This window comes from Cebus imitator, unplaced genomic scaffold, assembly GCF_001604975.1.
Source record: "Cebus imitator isolate Cc_AM_T3 unplaced genomic scaffold, Cebus_imitator-1.0 Scaffold10, whole genome shotgun sequence".
Classification (NCBI taxonomy): Eukaryota; Metazoa; Chordata; class Mammalia; order Primates; family Cebidae; genus Cebus; species Cebus imitator.
Window position 1 is genome coordinate 3,719,170 of NW_016107325.1, and position 18,477 is coordinate 3,737,646.

Below are 18,477 nucleotides of genomic sequence, written 5' to 3' on the forward strand. Positions count from 1 at the left end.
AAAAAAAAAAAAAAAAAAAAAAACAAAACAAAACAATCTAAATTTGCTATTTTAGATTCTAACTCATAATGATACTTAGATACACCAAATACACATGAAGAGTCTATTTTTGGTTATCAGTTATTTTCAAGCTTTCTTATTTCATGCAAACAATGTCCACATTCCCCATCATTAAGCATTATTCAGAAGAGTCAATAGCTTACTGACAATAACAATTTTTAAAACCCATCTATGCCTGTAGATTTATTGACTTTTTATTTTTAACCGTCACCAATAACTCTTTGGGATGAAAGTCTTATAAGAAACCAAATAAAATTTTTAAAAATCTGACTAGCATACTGTTATTGTTTCGCTCTGTGTTTGCACCCAAATCCCATCTCAAACTGTAATCCCCATGTGTCAAAGGAGGGACCTGGTGGTAGGGGACTGGATCATGGTGGTAGGGGTTCCCCCATGCTGTTCTCATGATAGTGAGTTCTCACAAGATTTGATAGTTTTATAAGTGGCAGATTCCCCTGCTCTCTCTCTCTCCTGGTGCCTTGTGAAGAAGGTGGCTGCTTCCCCGTCTGCCATGATTATAAGTTTCCTGAGGCCTTCCCAGTCCTGAGAAACTGTGAGCCAATTAAACTTCTTTCTTTTATAAATTACCCAGTTTCAGGTAGTAACTTTATAGCACTGTAAGAATAGACTAATACAAATACTAAGACAAAAAAAATTTATATGATATTAAGTTATATGCTAGGCAGTTAAGCTATCAATCAGAGTGAATCAGAGACAATATTTGCTTGCTATCTAAAAAATACTTGAAAATGATTTGTGTAATATGTTTAGGTATAACATATGTTTAGATATGTGTAATATATATTTAATATAATTGTATGATAGCAAAGATCTGGAAATAGCTTAAACAGTCATCAATAAGAGAACGATTCAAATCCATTTATTTTAAAAATCAGAAAGGATATATATGTATATATGAGTGGTTACATGTGTTTGTATGTGTGTATATATTTCTGGAAAGAGTAACTATTCCACTGACAAGAATCAGAGTGTCTTTTATTTTATTTATTTCTTTAGAGACAGGGTCTCACTCTGTTGCCAAGGCTAGAGTGCAGTGGCAAGATCACAGCTTACTGTAATCTTGAAATTCCTGAGCTCACAGGATTCTCCCATCTCAGCCTCCACAATAGCTAGGATTATAGGTGTGTGCCACCACACCTGACTGATTTTTAAATTTTATTTGTAGAGATGGGGGTCTTGCTTCATTGCCCAGGCTGGTCTTAAACTCCTGGCCTCAAACAATCATCCCATCTTGGCCTCCCAAAGCACTGAAATTACATGTGTCTTTAAAGCATTCTGTTCTATGAGTTTTGTCATGAATATTTGTTTTATAATACAAACAAAGCAGTAACGGAGAAGTTGTGGTACTATGATGGTGTTTATAATACATAGAGATAAGTCTTTTATGCATTTCCTTCACGTTTTGCTTATTTATAGGGATAATAAGAAACTTACGAGAAGTAAAATTCTGTGAGATTTTTAAGTCAGTTTTCACTATTAATCCTTTATTTTACATTGTTATATATCTTTGTGTATATGTCTTGCAACTATAAGACATCTACACGTATGTTGATATATTCAGACAGCCTTGCGTGGCTTCACATTTGTAACTAGCAACTATTTTACTAGTTACTAGCAACTATTTTACTGGTTTCTATTTTACTCATCCTTCTCTTTGCCATACATAGCATGGGAATTTGATATTGGGAATTTATGTATAATGTCAATTCAATAATACAGTTTAGGTTATTATGAGCAGTTTGAGCTTGATAAATGATACCTTCTGCTTATCTTAAAGTAACTTTTTGATTTAAATGTATTAATTTGGTATTCTGAAAAAATACATACTAACTATATCTGGACTATGGGAGAACCCGAACTAAAAGACTGGGGTTACTTACCAGTAATTGGAGTTCTCTGACTGAAAATTTACTCCATAGATCCACATATTTTGGAGTTATTCCCATGTACCACCTCAAGGAATTGGGAGCTGTTAAAATGAGAATTTCCAGAAGGTTGGCACAACCTTAAGGCATGTGCCAAGTGCTGGTTGATTCCCTTTCTGTGCAAGCCTCAAAAGCTTAACACCCACCTTTGTTCTAATTACACAGGACAGGATGTGTTTATGAGTAATAGTTCTTGAAAGATTACCTAATCAAAGAATTCCAGTTACCAGTAGGGACTCCTTATTTCTTCATTTTATTCTAACATAAACATTTACTTTTTAAAAATTGAGAGCAGTATCAATCCTAAGTCAAAAACATTTTAGTATACTTTTTAGTAGGTTTATTAGTGTCAGACACATGTTTCCTACCTTGAGCTTGCAGTTTTCTTAGCAACTTTGCATCTGTGTTATCTAGGAATTCAGCACTGCCAACATTTGGAGGTCGACCCTTCCGACGTCTCATCCTGGATTCCTCTCTTGCTCGCTGTCTATCTGGATTTGGTGGTCTTCCTCTACGACCTTCCATTGCCCTGATACGAGGAATGACATCCTCTTCTTTCAAAAGACACCACTGCATTCCCTTTTGATTAACATTTTATAGAAATAATATATTACAAACAAAATCAACATGAGAGACCAATATGTCAGAAAATTCTACTTAAAAATCACATACATTTAAAAATGTCTAACATTGGTATAAACTTTAGGAATTTCTTTTGTTTCTTTTTTTGAGATGGAGTTTTGCTCTTGTTGCCTAGGCTGGAGTGCAATGGTGCAATCTCGGCTTGCTGCAACCTCTGCCTCCTGGGTTCAAGTGATTCTCCTGCCTCAGCCTCCCAAGTGGCTGGGATTACCAGTATGTGCCACCACACCTGGCTAATTTTGTATTTTTAGTAGAGACGGAGTTTCTCCATGTTGGTCAGGCTGGTCTTGAACTCCCAACTTTAGGCGATCTGCCCACCTTGGCCTCCCAAAGTGCTGGGATTACAGATATGAGCTACCACACCCGGCCAGGAATTTTATTTTTAAATTAAACTTAGATGTATAATTGTTTATGGCTTTTGGCATATCTTTAATATTCTTACTTTAATGACTTAAGCTTTATTAAATATATATAGAGATTTGTATTTATATCTATAAACACAGAGATATACATCTTAATCACACTTCCTGAACTATAATGACCATTGAGTTAGCAGACATTTAAAAATATTAGTTGTGCAATGATGCCACTATAGATTGATCTTATTGGGCACCAGTTAAACCAAAACACTAAGCTACCTAAATAATAGATGAAAGTTTCTCTTAATAAATATTACAGCTAATAAATTAAGACAGAGGGAGTTAGAATATCAGCATTCCGCAATACCTAATGAATTAGTGGACCAAAGCAATGAACTTGAATGGTTGCCTATCATCAAAAAGAGACACAACCAGACAGCTGTTAGCCTCCTCATGGAGGCTCATACAATCACCTATAAAGTAGTATTGCCCCTCACACATAACACACAAAAATCAAACCTGGATTTGATCAGCCTGGGTGACAGAGTGAGACCCTGTTTCAAAAAAACAAAAACAAAAACAAAGAAACAAAACTCATATACCCCATAAATACATATACCCTCTATGTACTTATAAAAATGAAAAAAATTCAAAAGAAATTACATATTAAAGTACAATAATGGTACTATGGTTATAAGTCCTTATCTTTTAGAAACACAAATGGAAACATTCCTTCAACAAATTTTGGAAGGGAGAAGTAGATGAGGGTACATGTAAAACAGTATTGGTCAAAACGATAATTCCTAAAGCTTATGATGGGTACAAGGTATATATTATCAGTCCATCTACTTCTGTATATATTTGAGATTTCCTATGATAAGCCTCCTAGTGGAGGCACACACCAAACAATACTAGTGTATTATAAAAATAAGCGTGCTTAGCACATAAATACATGTATCGTGTATGTGTCAATCAAAACAAAAACAGTATGTTATATTACCTTCTAGTCCAAAACAATATATTCGGATATACGATATATCTTTTTAAAATAACTGTCTTATTTCTTTTTAAGAGTTAATTCCTTCAGTATGAAGGTTAAGGAAAATTTTAAAACGTATTTTTCTCTAAAAATATCCCCAAAGTAGAAATTTTGGTTGAGTCACTAGAAGAAACCGTACAACCAAAAATAACCCAAAGTTCTTGAATTTTACTTAATACCATAATTTGCCTAACCTGGGGTAAGAAGTCTATGACTATTGCAGTTAATGGGTACTAAATTGTACATGATTATGGATAATAGCTACATCTCACATTCCAAGTATTGTGTTTTGTTCCAGATACTTTGAATGTACGTTAATCTTCACAACATTTCTATCTCATATGGTGGGCTTTTTTGTTTTTACATTACAATTGAGGAGATTCAGGCCGAGTGAGGTTGAATAGACAGCAAAGAAACAGAACTGTCATTCAAACTCACGACTGCCTCACTCTAAAACCTGTGCACTTGACCACTGTTAAGTACTTGATGTTATAAAGATGTTCTTTTACTTGATAAATGACGGACCACAACATTTAGCCATGAAAGCACAGCCAAGATTATGTTAAGACTGTCAGAAAAAATTTAATGCATACGTTCATACATATATATTTATGCTAAAAATAACATCTACACTAATTCCTTTCAGTAATTCTTATGTTAAAAATATTTTTAAAAATTATTTCTAAGGAAAACGAAAATTTTTTGCTGAGATTCCAAATGAAGTCAATAGAAACGATAGTTGTACGAAGTGTATTTTTAGGCCAAAAGCCACTGAAAGGGAAGACATCAGAATAGTTTCATGTTAGGTTATGTTCACTACCATGGGGAGCTTTTGATTAGTTTAGGTTTTCATTTTTTTATTATGTTCTTAAGCACCAAGGCAGCATGTATTATATAAATTGAAAAATATAAAAGTGACATTCATGACACTTTGAAGAGTGATTAATAAAAGCCTGTAAACAAATCTGTATTTGGTTTTTAAAGTATCTTATTAATAATAAAAAATTTTTGGCCAATATTTTAAAGTTTTATCAATGTTTCTTATCCAGATACAAGTTTTACATAGTTACATTTTTATTCAGCTAGTAAAATACACCTGTGTCAAAAGAGGAACAAAATATGTTGGTGCCTAAAACTTACCAGACAAATATAGTGATCATATCATTCACATTTTTGCCCTTGGCATTTAAAAAGTAAATGCTTCCTAATGAGACTGCATATATTGAATTATTTATAATATTTTCTGACACCTAGATTTTAGAAAATGAGAAAAGAATCATTAGGAAAATCTGACACTTATACTACAGTTTTAATTCACTGAAGAGACAAAATAATTGTAGGTGACAACAAGTAGTATTTTTCTCAATAAACTTTTCCTCAGGAAAAGCAAATACAATTTATGTCATTTTATTCACATGCCATTGGCTTGTCAATCAGAAATTATATATCAAAAGAATTTAATTCTTTTTTCTTGATTTCTGAGACTTAAGATAGTAAATACTGAAAATAACTATTCTTGACTAAGATTTTAAAAATATGGATAAGAAAAGATGATCAACAAGATGGAGATGGCAGAATATTATGTTTTTGTTTTTTTGAGATAGAGTCTCACTCTGTTGCCCAGGCTGGAGTACAGTGCCAAGATCTTGGCTCACTGCAACCTCTGCCTCCTGGGTTCAAGCGATTCTCTTGCCTCAGCCTCCCAAGTAGCTGGGATTACAAGCGCCCACCACTACACTTGGCTAATTTTTGTATTTTTAGTAGAGACGGGGTTTCGACATGTTGGCCAGGCCAGTCTCAAACTCCCGACCTCAGGTGATCCGCCCGCTTCAGCCTCCCAAAGTGCTAGAATTACCAGCAGGAGCCACTGTGCCTGGACAAGATTATGTTAGTTATATTATTCTAATTCTGCTTTCAAAAGTTGCTAATTTGTATTCTTAGTGAATAATACATTCAGATCTATAAATACTACAAAGAGAAAAAAGGAAAAAAGAAAAGGGTTTATGTTTTATTTCAGAAGACTGAATAATTCAGGTAAATAAGTTAATGAAATAAGTGAAAGTACACTGTAAAGTTGTACTATATTATAAAAATGAAGTTTCCACTACTTAAATATTTGTTGAGGCACCTTTACTCTGAGCAAGGCATAACATTATCTAAAGATGAGCTACAGAGAGTCCTTTTCCCTAAAGAACCACATTTTTAGCAAGGACCTTAGGCTCAAGTCTATTCTAAGGCAGGTGACCCTAGGACCACACCCTGGGTAGTAATGTATTAAAAAAAGAGTTTAGAGGTTGGGAGAGAAAGTTGTCTAAACTGTCCATATAAAAATTATGATGGCCTGGATTACAGCACAGGAGTTAGAGCTGGAAAGGGAGACGAATAGTACATTGGTCTTTCAGGAGAGAGAATGGACTGAAATTGAATACTGCCTGGATGTGAAGCAGGAAAGTCTGGATGTAACTCAGAAAGGCAGTTAAGGTTTGGAATAGTTTCTAAACCACATGAAAAAGGGAAATACATGGCAATGAGGTTTTTTTACTGAATACATAAGGATGGAGAAATATTTGAGAAAACTGGCAAATTTATTTGCTCAATTTTTTTTATGAAATAAACAGATTTTTAAAGAAAGAAAACATTTCTTTTTAGTGTGTTCTTAATTCTGTATTCAGAAATTCAAAAAAGATCATGAAATTTATTTTAAATATGACCTTCCTATTTCAACATTTCTGTTATATAGTCTTCATAAATAAATGACTTCAAAGGATAGGTGAACCCTTCATGAGCAACTGGTTTGTCTTCACCTAATCTCAGACAGTAAATTGCCTAATTAACTGGGTTTCCCATGTCTCACTGAAAGCTAGAATAAATATGTGGTTTAGCAGCCACATGTTTAGATCTTAATGGGATGTGTTCTCAAGTCTCATTCCTGATTCAATTTTACTTCCTGGCTTGTCTTCTTCTTTTGTTGCTCCCATTTAAAAAAAATACTTGTAAGCTGATTTATTTTTGGTGAAAAGCAGTATATAATTGCGAAAATGCAGTAAACCAGTCCACCAAAAGCCGAATAGCTGAATGATTTATTTGCCAAGTTATGGATGACTTTTTTTTTTTTTTTTTTTTTTGAGACGGAGTTTCGCTCTTGTTGCCCAGGCTGGAGTGCAATGGCGCGATCTCGGCTCACCGCAACCTCCGCTTCCTGAGTTCAGACAATTCTCCTGCCTCAGCCTCCTGAGTAGCTGGGACTACAGACACGCGCCACCATGCCCAGCTAATTTTTTTGTAGTTTTAGTAGAGACGGGGTTTCACCATGTTGACCAGGATGGTCTCGATCTCTTGACCTTGTGATCCACCCGCCTCAGCCTCCCAAAGTGCTGGGATTACAGGCTTGAGCCACTGCGCCTGGCCGGATGACTCTTTTTTTTAACTTTTAGTATCACCAAGACTATGATGCAGCAATGTCACCATGGATTTATAGTCCTGTGCCACTAGATGTGCAGCTTCCCAAGTTAACATTTGAGATGTTTAGTACTGTACTTCTTGAATGCTCTGTCTTATATAAGTGAATGGACGGACTTTCCCCTATTCTTCTCATATTTTTCTGGTTTGAGAACTATTATCTATCCTAGTCCTTGCTTACGGCAGTAAAACAGTTGTGTATGTTTTAAATACGGATTATGGCAATTGGTGTGACAATTTAAGGCCAATTAGTAATTCAGTGGATTGATCATTTACCAAATTGATTTCTGGTTAAATAATTTTCAGTAAATTTAATAGCTTGAGTAAACAAAGTTAATTTTTTACTACCTTTCTTTTTGAAATTATACTTTCAGAATCCTTTACTTCCTAATTTGTTTACATGAAACCTTTAGAACATCACACCTAAAAGCATATAGATCTTAAAGACCTCTTATATATATTTACATTACAGATGAGAGAAGTTAGCTTCAATGTTTCAAAGTAATGTAAGATACTAAATTACCCTCCTAGAACTAAAAAAATTCTTAGGGCATGAGCAAAGAAAGGGTATCAGATATTTGTGACAAAATTTGGCAATTCATATAAAAAATTAACATCATGAGGAAAAAAATCAAAATTTTGTTGGTTCCTTATGCCTATTTCACAGTTTAGTATTATATATATTTCTAGCTACTTAACAGTGCCAGAGGTAGGTAGCAAGAGGATGACATATTATAAACTTTATGACAGATATTCTTAAGCCACCCTACTCATATAGCTTATTATACCATACACTACATAGCACTTAAAAGATGTGAAAGAGTAAGAACCGTGAGGAAAGGTGTCATCTGTTAAAAACAGGTGAGAAAGACGTGGTTTGATACAGTTGTTTCCACAACGCTGGCTACGCTTTCTACTTACTCATAGCATGTCATCCTCTAATAGTCACGACTTTCTATCTCCTCCTCCTATATCTTCCTCCTAAAATCTTGGATTCATATAGTTGTCCTCTTAGTACAGGCCTTGCCTAGCCACAAAAATCCTACCTGGTAGATCAGTGACGTAAATTTCCAGACTTTTACATTTCTGGTACTGATCCTTCATGTTTCTCAGTGTCCATTCGTGCCCACAGCTATGTTGCATTAGGTGTGACAGTTAACAGCAGAGCTGAATTAGAACTCTGGTTGTTGACTCCCAATCTTTTATTCTATACTTAACTCGAAATAATTACCAGCATTATAAGTGTGCCAGAAACTGTGTGTTGCCTACCTTATTGTGAAGCCTCCTCTTACTCCTTATTAACAAAACCCTAAGTTTTAGCTGGGCAGCATTGTGCCTACTGTTTTATCTTCCCCAGAGAATAAGCTTCTCCAAACCAATACTCATTTTTTTGTACTCTTCAGTTTCTCTATGAACACTAGCTTCTCCTCAAAGTCAGGCTTTCAGTTTCCTTTCTGTACTGAAAAATGTGTTCACAATTTGCTCTACAGTAAAATGCCTTTAGGGGACATTTATGTGGGGAAAAAAATGCCTGGCACTTTAAGTGTTTGCCATAAATATTTATTGATTAAATGACTCAGAACAAAGGCTCTTTTCGGTAAGAACTGTAGACATTTTACTTTTTATGGACTTGTACATTTTTAAAAAGAAGAAACGCTGTACTTCTTTCTAAATGCAACATCTCAAAGAAAATAAGCAACATTTTTCTGAGTCATTTTAAACTTGCTTCTTCTTTGTATCTTTCAATTTTATGCATTTTTTTGGCCTGATAACAACAGACATTCCACACAATGCTTCTAAACCACCTGGTTAAAAAAAATAAAGTCTTTATGCTTAGATATATAGTTTTCTACAATTCAAAAAAATGCTTTTCAAGGTAGATCATCATATATTTCAAAATAATATGTCATTAACAATTTATTTTGATGTCTTCCTCTATTCCTAAGTAATATGTAAATATCTCTTACCTTAGTATTGTATTTAGGTAAATAAAAATAATGCTATTTTATTGCCAGAATATGTCTAGCTCAACCTTACTTTCTTTTATTCTGACAATCAAACACAAAGTAAAATAAAAACAATGACATTTTATTCAACAAGTTTTTTATAATGTGACAAAACAGAAATCCAAAGGAAATTTATTTACCTTACACCATTTTCAAAGGGGTTTCTAAAACTGCTAACAGAAATCCATTAAAAGGTATCCAGCCAGTATAGCATAGACTTATAAAGAGTACTATAATTGTTTTGTTCCATGAAGTCTATATCACTCCTCTAAAATCAAGATTTTTACATAAGCTGGTAAGAAATGTTTGAAAACTATCAGTAGATGCTGAAAAGTAGCTGACTCTACAAATTCCTCACTACATCTGTGGACCAAAATAAATAAAACTGATAATGAATACATTAAGTGTATCTTATTCCCTATTTCTTTCTTTCCTTTTTTTTAAAATTAGAGACAGGGTCTCAAGTCTGTCACCCAGGCTGGAGTACAATGGCATGATCATAGTTCTTTGTAGTCTCAAACTCGTGGGCTAAAGCAGTCCTTCCACCTCAGGCTCTCAGGGAGCTGGGACTACAGGCATGCACCACCATGCCCAGGTAATATTTTATTTTTTGTAGAGAAGGAGTCTCAATATGTTGGTCAGGCTAGTCTTGAATTCCCAGCCTTAGGTGATCCCCTTGCCTCAGCCTCCCAAAGTGTTGGGATTACAGGTATGAGCCACTGTACTGGGCGTTTTATCCCTATTTCATTTGTAATCCTATTTTCTTGAATTAAGGGCATCTCTTCTTTTTAAAGGTATAAATTAGACTGTTGTCCTTCAGTTAATGATCAATTTACCTAAATTTTAATAAATACATGCTCATATACCTCTCATCTTATTGTACTATACAAAAATTACTTAATATTTTCAACAAGTGTGTGCTGTTAATATTAATAATTATATATATATATATATATATATATATAATCATAACTTAAGCCCAGAAATATCTTGAATCAAACAATGATTACCTTATGCAAAATATCCATGGTACTCAACAACAACAACAAAAAGGCATCCAAATAGGAAGAGAGGAAATCAACCTATCTGTCTTAAGATACAATGATTCTATACCTAGAAAACCCTACAGACTTTGACAACAGGCTCCTAGGACTGATAAATTCAGTAAAGTTTCAGGATACAACATCAATATACAAAAGTCAGTAACATTTCTATATGCCAATAGCATCCAAGCTGATAGCCAAATCAAGAATGCAATCTCATTTACAATAATAGCTACAAAAAGAATAAAATACCTAGGAATATAGCTATCCAAGGAAGTAAAAGATCTCTACAATGAAAATTACAAAACACTGCTGAAAGCAATCAGAGAAGACACAAATGGGAAAATGTTCCATGCTTATTGATAGGAAGAATCAATATTGTTAAAATGGCCATATTGCCCAAAGCAATTTACAGATTCAAAGTTTATTCCTATCAAACCACCCATGTCATTTTTCACAGAATCAGAATAAAACTATTATAAAATTCACATGAAACCAAAAGAATCCAAATTGCCAAAGCAATCTAAGCTAAAAGAACAAAGCTGGAGGCATCACACTTACCTGACTTCCAGCTATACTACAAGGCTACAGTAACCAAAACAGCATGGTACTGGTACCAAAACAGACACACAGACCAATGGAACAGGACAGAGAACCCAGAAATAAGACTGTACACCCATGACCATCTGATTTTTGACAAAGTCAACAATAACAAGCAATAAAGAACTCCCTTATTCAATAAATGGTGCTAGGATAACTGACTAGACATATGCAGAAGATTGAAAGTAGACCCCTTCCTTTCATCATATACAAAAATTAACTCTACATGGATTAAAGACTTAAATGTAGGATCTAAAACTATAAATTGTTAGGAGCAAAACTAGGAAATGCCATTCTGAACATCAGCCTTGGCAAATAATTTATTACTAAGTCCCTAAAAGCAACTGCAACAAAAATAAAAATTGACAATTGAGACCTAATTAAACTAGAGCTTCTGTACAGCAAAAGAAACTATCAACAGACAACCTACAGAATGGGAGCAAATATTCACAAGCTATACGTCTGAAAAAGGTGTAATATCTAGATTCTATAAGAAACTTAATTCAACAAACAAAAAATAACCCCATTAAAAAATGAACATGAATAACATTTCTGAAAAAAGAGATACACATGGAGCCAACAAATACACGCAGAAATGCTCAGCATCCTTAAACATTAAAGAAATGCAAATCAAAACCACAATGAAATACCATCTCATTCTGACACTAGTCAGAATGGCTATTAAAAAAGGGTTTTTGAATTACGGGCTTTTTTCTTTAAAAAATAATATTAAAAACAAAGAAATTCTTAAATGTAAGAAACAATGATTTTATCTTTTCTGAAATAAAATATTGATGGGCTGCTGTTTCTCTTTCAGATTTATCACAGGTTGCTGTATAGACTTTGGGGTGAGGGGACTTGTTTGTTATTTTCAATTAACTTTTTTACTTCTTTAGTATTTAATGTTGAGATTAATGGCCTTAGATGTAAATTATACTTCTGGAAGGAATAAATCATTTTCTCAACAAACAAGAGAAAAACCCAAAATTCTGTACTGCAGATATTATCTTCTAGCAGAAAGTATTATCTCCTAAATTTTACACGTAAAATATGGAGAACTGGAATTCCACTGATATAATTTTTGTAATGTGTCAAGTAAAATTAGAACATACAGAACTATTGTTGGGGGTTTAGGGATATGTTTTAAGAGGAAAAAGTCTGGGCACAGTGGCGTACACCTGTAATACCAACACTTTGGGAGGGCAAGGCTGGCAGATCATGAGGTCAAGAGATCGAGACGATCCTGATCAACATACTGAAACCCTGTCTCTACTAAAAATACAAAAATTAACTGGGCTTGGTGGCATGTGCCTGTAGTCCCAGCTACTAGGGAGGCTGAGGCAGGAGAATCGCTGGAACCTGGGAGGTATAGTGGATAGTGTCACTGTACTCTGGCCTGGCGACAGGGCAAGGCTCCATCTCAAAAACAAAAACAAAAAAACGAAGAGAAAAAAATGATGGAGAAACTATATTTCCCTGGCAAATGTTTTAATAGGAGAATAGAGTTGTCCCTTGGCAAACAGGACCCCCCTCTATGAATACCAACATCTGCAGATATTCAAGTCCCTGAATAAAAATAACACTGTATTGGCATATAACCTATACCTACCTTCCTGAATACTTTAAATCATCTCCAGATTACCTATAATATCAAACGCAATATAAATGTTACCTAAATAGTTGTTACATTATACTCTTTAGAGAATCATGACAAGGAAAAATGTCTGCACATGTCGAGTACAGATACAATTTTTTTTCCTGAGTATTTTCAATCCATAATTGGTCGAATCCACAAATGCAGAAAACACAGATATGGAGGGCTGACTATACTAATGGATCTGCAATACAGCATTTCATTTGCTATCAGACACCCCAATAGACATATGATCGCTTGGAAAACTATAGTTGTAACACTTAAGATCATTTTGTACAATTTCCATGTATTTGGAAAACTATGATTTCTCAGCCTTTTTAGATTAAACAGAATAGAAGTATTTACTTTTAAACGACAGGAAATTTTTTTCCTGTTGTTTTTTTTTTAAGACCAAGTCTCACTCTGTCACCTAGGTTGGAGTGTAGTGGCTCAATCTTGGCTCACTGCAACCTCTGCCTCCCAGGTTCAAGCAGTTTTCCCTGCCTCAGTCTCTCAAGTAGCTGGGACTATAGGTTCCCACCACCATGCTCAGCTAATTTTTGTATTTTTAGTAGAGACTGGGTTTTACCACGTTGGCTAGGCTGGTCTCAAACTCCTGACCTTAAATGATCCGCCCACCTTGGCCTCCCAAAGTGCTCAGATTGCAGGCATGAGCCACTACACCTGGCCTGTTTTTCACATTATATACATAAAACAAGCAAATATTAGAAAAGATACAACACGTAAAAAATGTAGAAAGCAAAAAAAAAAAAAAAAATCCATTATCACCATTACATCCATTATTAGTTTTGACAAATTTTCTTCTAGTCTTTTAATATGCATTTTTTTAAACATGTTTCATCATCCAATCACTTATACAATTTGCATAAAAGCAGATCTATTGTAAACATATATGATCATCATTGTAGCTTTGTGCCACACTATATTTTACATCTTCTACAAAATTTAGGGTGATCAAAATTATTTCACATCATAATTACTGTAACAAAAATTCATAATCTTGGTTTTCATAGAAAATTCTTATATAATGATATACATTTCCAGTTAACCATATGCTTATACCTATGAATCATATAATCCAGTATATAGAAATATACATGGTTTTATAACTTTATGCATTTCTAATTAATTAACTAGAACACTTTTTTGGATGACTTACCTTTAATTGTTCTCTAAAAGTATCCTGAAATCTTGTGTACTAATTTTGGTTTTAGCTAAAACAAATGCTCTGAAAATTACAAATGTTTTCACCTAGCACTCTGCTGAAATATTAGTGGCTTAACATATTTGGCTTTAGTAATTCATCCTATTTCCTTGATTGGAATTTATCTCAACAAGACAATATGCATTTGGAAAACACTGATTATATTTAATAAAAAGTGAATGGATGTCAAAGAACATGCTACTCTGTGTAATGAGGCTTTTTAGATTAGGTCTAATTGTCACTGATATAAAACTAAAAATCCTTTATGTGATAAATAGCAATTAGCTTTCCTCTCAGAACAAAAATCTAGTGAACTTAAAACCATAAAGATATCTTTGGCATAAATAATACAAGTGAGAATCTGACAACATGAACCAAAAATTAAAAAAAATTTTTTTTAAGTTTCTAATATGTTTTAGGGCTATAAAACTGATTTAGTGTACATAGAATGTGTAACACTGTGGTTCACTACAATTCTAAGAATCTGGTGACAGATTTAGTCTAAGTCAAATTTTTTTTTTGCTTAAAAAGAAAGAAAAATAGAAAACCCTAGAATATATTTCTATATATTTCTATAAATCTCAAAAAAACACATTTTGGCATTTTACAAATACCAATAAAGAGACAGGTAGATCTGGACATAAATTCTTTCTTTAAAAGTCATGGACTACAATAGAAAATAGGTTACATGATCTACGCAAAAGATTACTTTTTTAGAAACCTTGAGTTCTAGTTATGTCTCATCCTTGTTGATGTTGTGTGGCCTTAAAAAATTCATTTAAGCTTCGAAACTCATTCGCCTAATTTTAAGAAACTCTTGCAGAATAAGGAAGACCTTTTCCATTTCTAAATTGTAAAATTAAAGGGTAAGATAGGATAGAAAAACCTGCCTATTCACAAAATTTTAATTGCCAAAAATTTTTTTTCTATGCATTACAATGGGACAGAAGAGAGAGAGGTTCAATCAAGAAAAAAAATATCAACTTCAGCTGGCTGAGCATTTTAGCCTTTTTGAAACATTTTTATGCACATGATCTCATTTTAATATTGTCATAATCCTATGAGGCAGAAGTGTAATTATAATCGTCTCTATTTGGCAGATAACAAAATTGAGGGAAAAGGGGGCATTATTTTGTTATTGTTCAAAATTACAAGAGTATACAAGAGTATTTCGTGGATTAACAAGAATCTAGGTCTCATCACTCCTTAACTGGGACCCCTTTCAATGCAGCTAAAGGTAGTAATAAGCACATGCAGCTGAATACAACTAAGGAACAAAGGGAAAGCATTAAAGGAAAATACAGGAAATGAGATCTCCTTGGTGGGTTTTTTTTGCTGACTGGTGAGGTTGTGTGCTTAATACCGTAAGCTCAAAGGAGCTGTGGTGATATGTTCTGAAATGTGCACCAATTAATGTAAAAAGTGAATTTCTGCAAAAACCAGAAATTTCATTCATCTAATTTTAAGAAATGACAAAAAAAAAACTTATCAAACTTGTAAAAATGCATCATATAGTGTAGCATAATCAAATGGACAAGATTCTTCTAAAACACTAGGACATATATATCCTCTTTTGGATTGACTTATAATAATAGGGGTTTCATATTCAAATTAGATTTTAAAACTAGCTGTACTTTTCAGGAAACTAATGTTTTCCTATATTTCATATGAACATCCAGATACTTTTATACCTGTATAAACTGTAAAGTTATAGGTTGAAACAGGAAAAATTTACTTAAATATGAAAAAGATACCTATTATGTCAAAGCCCCTTGTTAAACATAGTAAACTGAGGCCTTAATGAGTGCTTACCACAAAGTTATATGTATAGCCATATGAATTAATTAATGAAAGGCAATGTTCCAGAGTGTAGTGAAATTTACTTCATTTGGTTATGGTACTACTTTTTGGTTCAAAGACTATACTTTTTAAAAAGTGGATACCTGCGGTCCATCTCTGGCTTCATAGAAGTCACCCACTCTTATTTTTGCACTGAAGCTGAAATTGTCCCTTGAGATATCCATTATTCCATTTCTGCTGAGATACTGAAAAAATCACATATTTTTCCACTTCAGGTTTTAATAATTACAACCCAGCTTTCATGTATTGCTAGCTTCACGGCACTAATGTTTTGCATACTCTATCAAGGGGCTATAAATTTATAGGAGATCAATTTAGGTTATGTACAATAGTCCCATACAAGAGAATATTAAGTATCAAGGAACTTTATCCGAGAAAGGAGTACACTTTTTTTTTTGTACATGATCATGCTTAATAGGCACCAAATGTACATTATTTGGTGAAAAGTATGTACCTTTATTACTTCAGGGTACTGCCTAAGTTTCTTTCCACATGGAGCATAATATGCTACTTCTCCTTGAAGGCGCCCTCCAAAGTTTCTTATTCTTGTCTCTCTCTGCCAGCTATACATAACAGAAATGAAGGTTATGACATACCTAAAGAAAGCTTTTAAAAATTAAAAAAAAAGTTAAAGTATACATGTTCTCTAGAAAACATGAAAAATAAAAACAAAAATAAACTCCTCCAAAAACCCAAATATATAAACAATTATTTAGATTTTTAGCTAATTCAACTAAAAAAATTGATTCAATTTATAAATATTTAAAATCCAACATTTTCAGAAATCATAATTAATTACTTTGGGTATTCTGACATTTCAGTAACATGTCAATCTGTACTATTTTTTACATCTGAAAAGCTTTAAGTTAGGAATAAAGTAAACCTGGCTGTCTGCTGCTTGAGGTTCATGTACATTCAGTCTGAAAGCTGTCATTTCTAATTAAACCATTTTAGCCAAACTCTGGTTGTGTCTCTCGATTTTGACCAAAGTGGCTTCTACTGTCCTTTAATTCTATCTTCACAAAAACTTCTCATAGTCTCACTGTATTCCTGCCCTTTGCCATCTGATATGCTCTTGGTTCTTTTTCAGTCATGTTCCTACTTGGCTGCAACATCCCACCTCAGCTCTGCCATACCTCAAGGAAACAGGCTTAATTTCAGTTTTCTGATAAATCAAATTCCTTGCCCTTCGCTCTGGCTCTTCTGCTCTAACAAATACTATGCAGCTTATGGACTTCTTTTATTAACTGTAGAGAATAAGAAATCAAGTATACCTCAAACATGCATAAATATATGGGGGAAAAAGAAAAAGGAAAACCTTATTTTGCATACCCATATTCCAATGGAATACGCAGTTCACGTTCATCTGTTACTCTTCTTCTTTTGGAAGTGCCTTTAAAAAAATTCAACTGGTTAAAATAAAAAATGCATTTATATAGATAAGAATCTTTTGATAGTTTAGAAACTTTTCTTTAAAAAAGTATATTTTAATGACTTGAATTATTTAGTGTATTTCTGTAATTTAAACTTTATTTTTAGACGGTTTTCAATAAAACACTGTGTGAGGCAGGGGGCTTTTTTTTCTTCTTTTGGGTCTGAATGACAGAGTTACTGTTTTTTCTCTCTAAAGAAAATACAATCCAAGGTAAAAACATACACCTTTCCTCTCATTTTGTTTTTAAAGAGATGGCTAGAGAAGCAGTACGGAAATAGAGGTTTCGGAAAAACAATTTAAATTATTGACCTTGAAAATATGAGGTTTCAGATGCTGGAAAATTTCAACAGCTGGCTCATATATTTAGAGATGATTTAATTTCTATGTCCATATACATCCATAGCAAAAAACACTACCAGGTCTTTTAATTAACCTAAACCACCAAGGAGCAGGATTAGGATTTTATGTAAAAATTTTCAAAGACAGAGATCAAGTTTCAGAAATGCAAATAAATTCACCTAAAATTAGTAGAACGTCATACTGGTTGGTATGTGGTAAATAAAAGCAAAGCTAGAAACTGATAAGAGGAGAGTGAAATAAGTAAAACAGCAATATATTTTACTATATACATTTATTTTTGTAGACATTGAATGAGAACTGAAAGCAGTTTTGAAATATTAAATGAAGACCTCTAGGAATTTATAAAAAGTCAAATAGGAAAAAAAAAAAAAAGACATGGCATGTTAATGGAATAAGAATGCTACTCACTAATAGAAATGACATTGGCTACCTGTTGGGCAGATAGCATCTTAAGTAACCAAGTGAACTTTTTTATAAAGTACAGTTGGCCCTTGAACAACGTGGGTTTGAACTGTGTGATTCCACTTAGATTCAGATTTTCCTCCGCCTCTGTCACCCATGAGACAGCAAGACCAATCCTCTTCTTCCTCAGCCTACTCAACATGAAGATGAGAATGAAGAACTTTATGATGATCCACTTCCACGTAATGAAGAGTAAACACATTTTCTCTTGCTTATGACTTTCTAACATTTTTCTTTTCTCTTTATTGTAAGAATACAGTATATAACACATACAACATATATTAATTGACTATTCATGTAATCAGTAAGGCTTCTGGTCAACAGTAGGCTAACAGTAGTTAAGTTTTT

General features: G+C 33.5%; 1 protein-coding gene across 27 annotated transcripts in view; it reads right to left on the reverse strand.

Annotated features, from left to right (window-relative positions):
* Positions 1-18,477, reverse strand: part of BAZ2B (bromodomain adjacent to zinc finger domain 2B) — a 334,986-nt gene that overhangs the window by 96,342 nt on the left and 220,167 nt on the right. For 21 of the 27 annotated variants that reach the window (XR_001830422.2, XR_001830420.2, XM_017546664.2 and 18 more), the window contains 4 exons: positions 17,205-17,265; positions 16,327-16,435; positions 15,956-16,057; positions 2,375-2,585 (listed from right to left, as the gene is read on the reverse strand). Coding sequence is in view for 25 of the 27 variants with exons in the window: in XM_017546664.2 (XP_017402153.1) it covers positions 2,375-2,585; positions 15,956-16,057; positions 16,327-16,435; positions 17,205-17,265 (483 nt within the window). In the remaining 2 variants the exon portion in view is untranslated. The remainder of the gene's footprint in view (positions 1-2,374; positions 2,586-15,955; positions 16,058-16,326; positions 16,436-17,204; positions 17,266-18,477) is intronic. The other 6 variants (XM_017546786.2, XM_017546709.2, XM_017546694.2 and 3 more) reach the window with 1 other exon arrangement.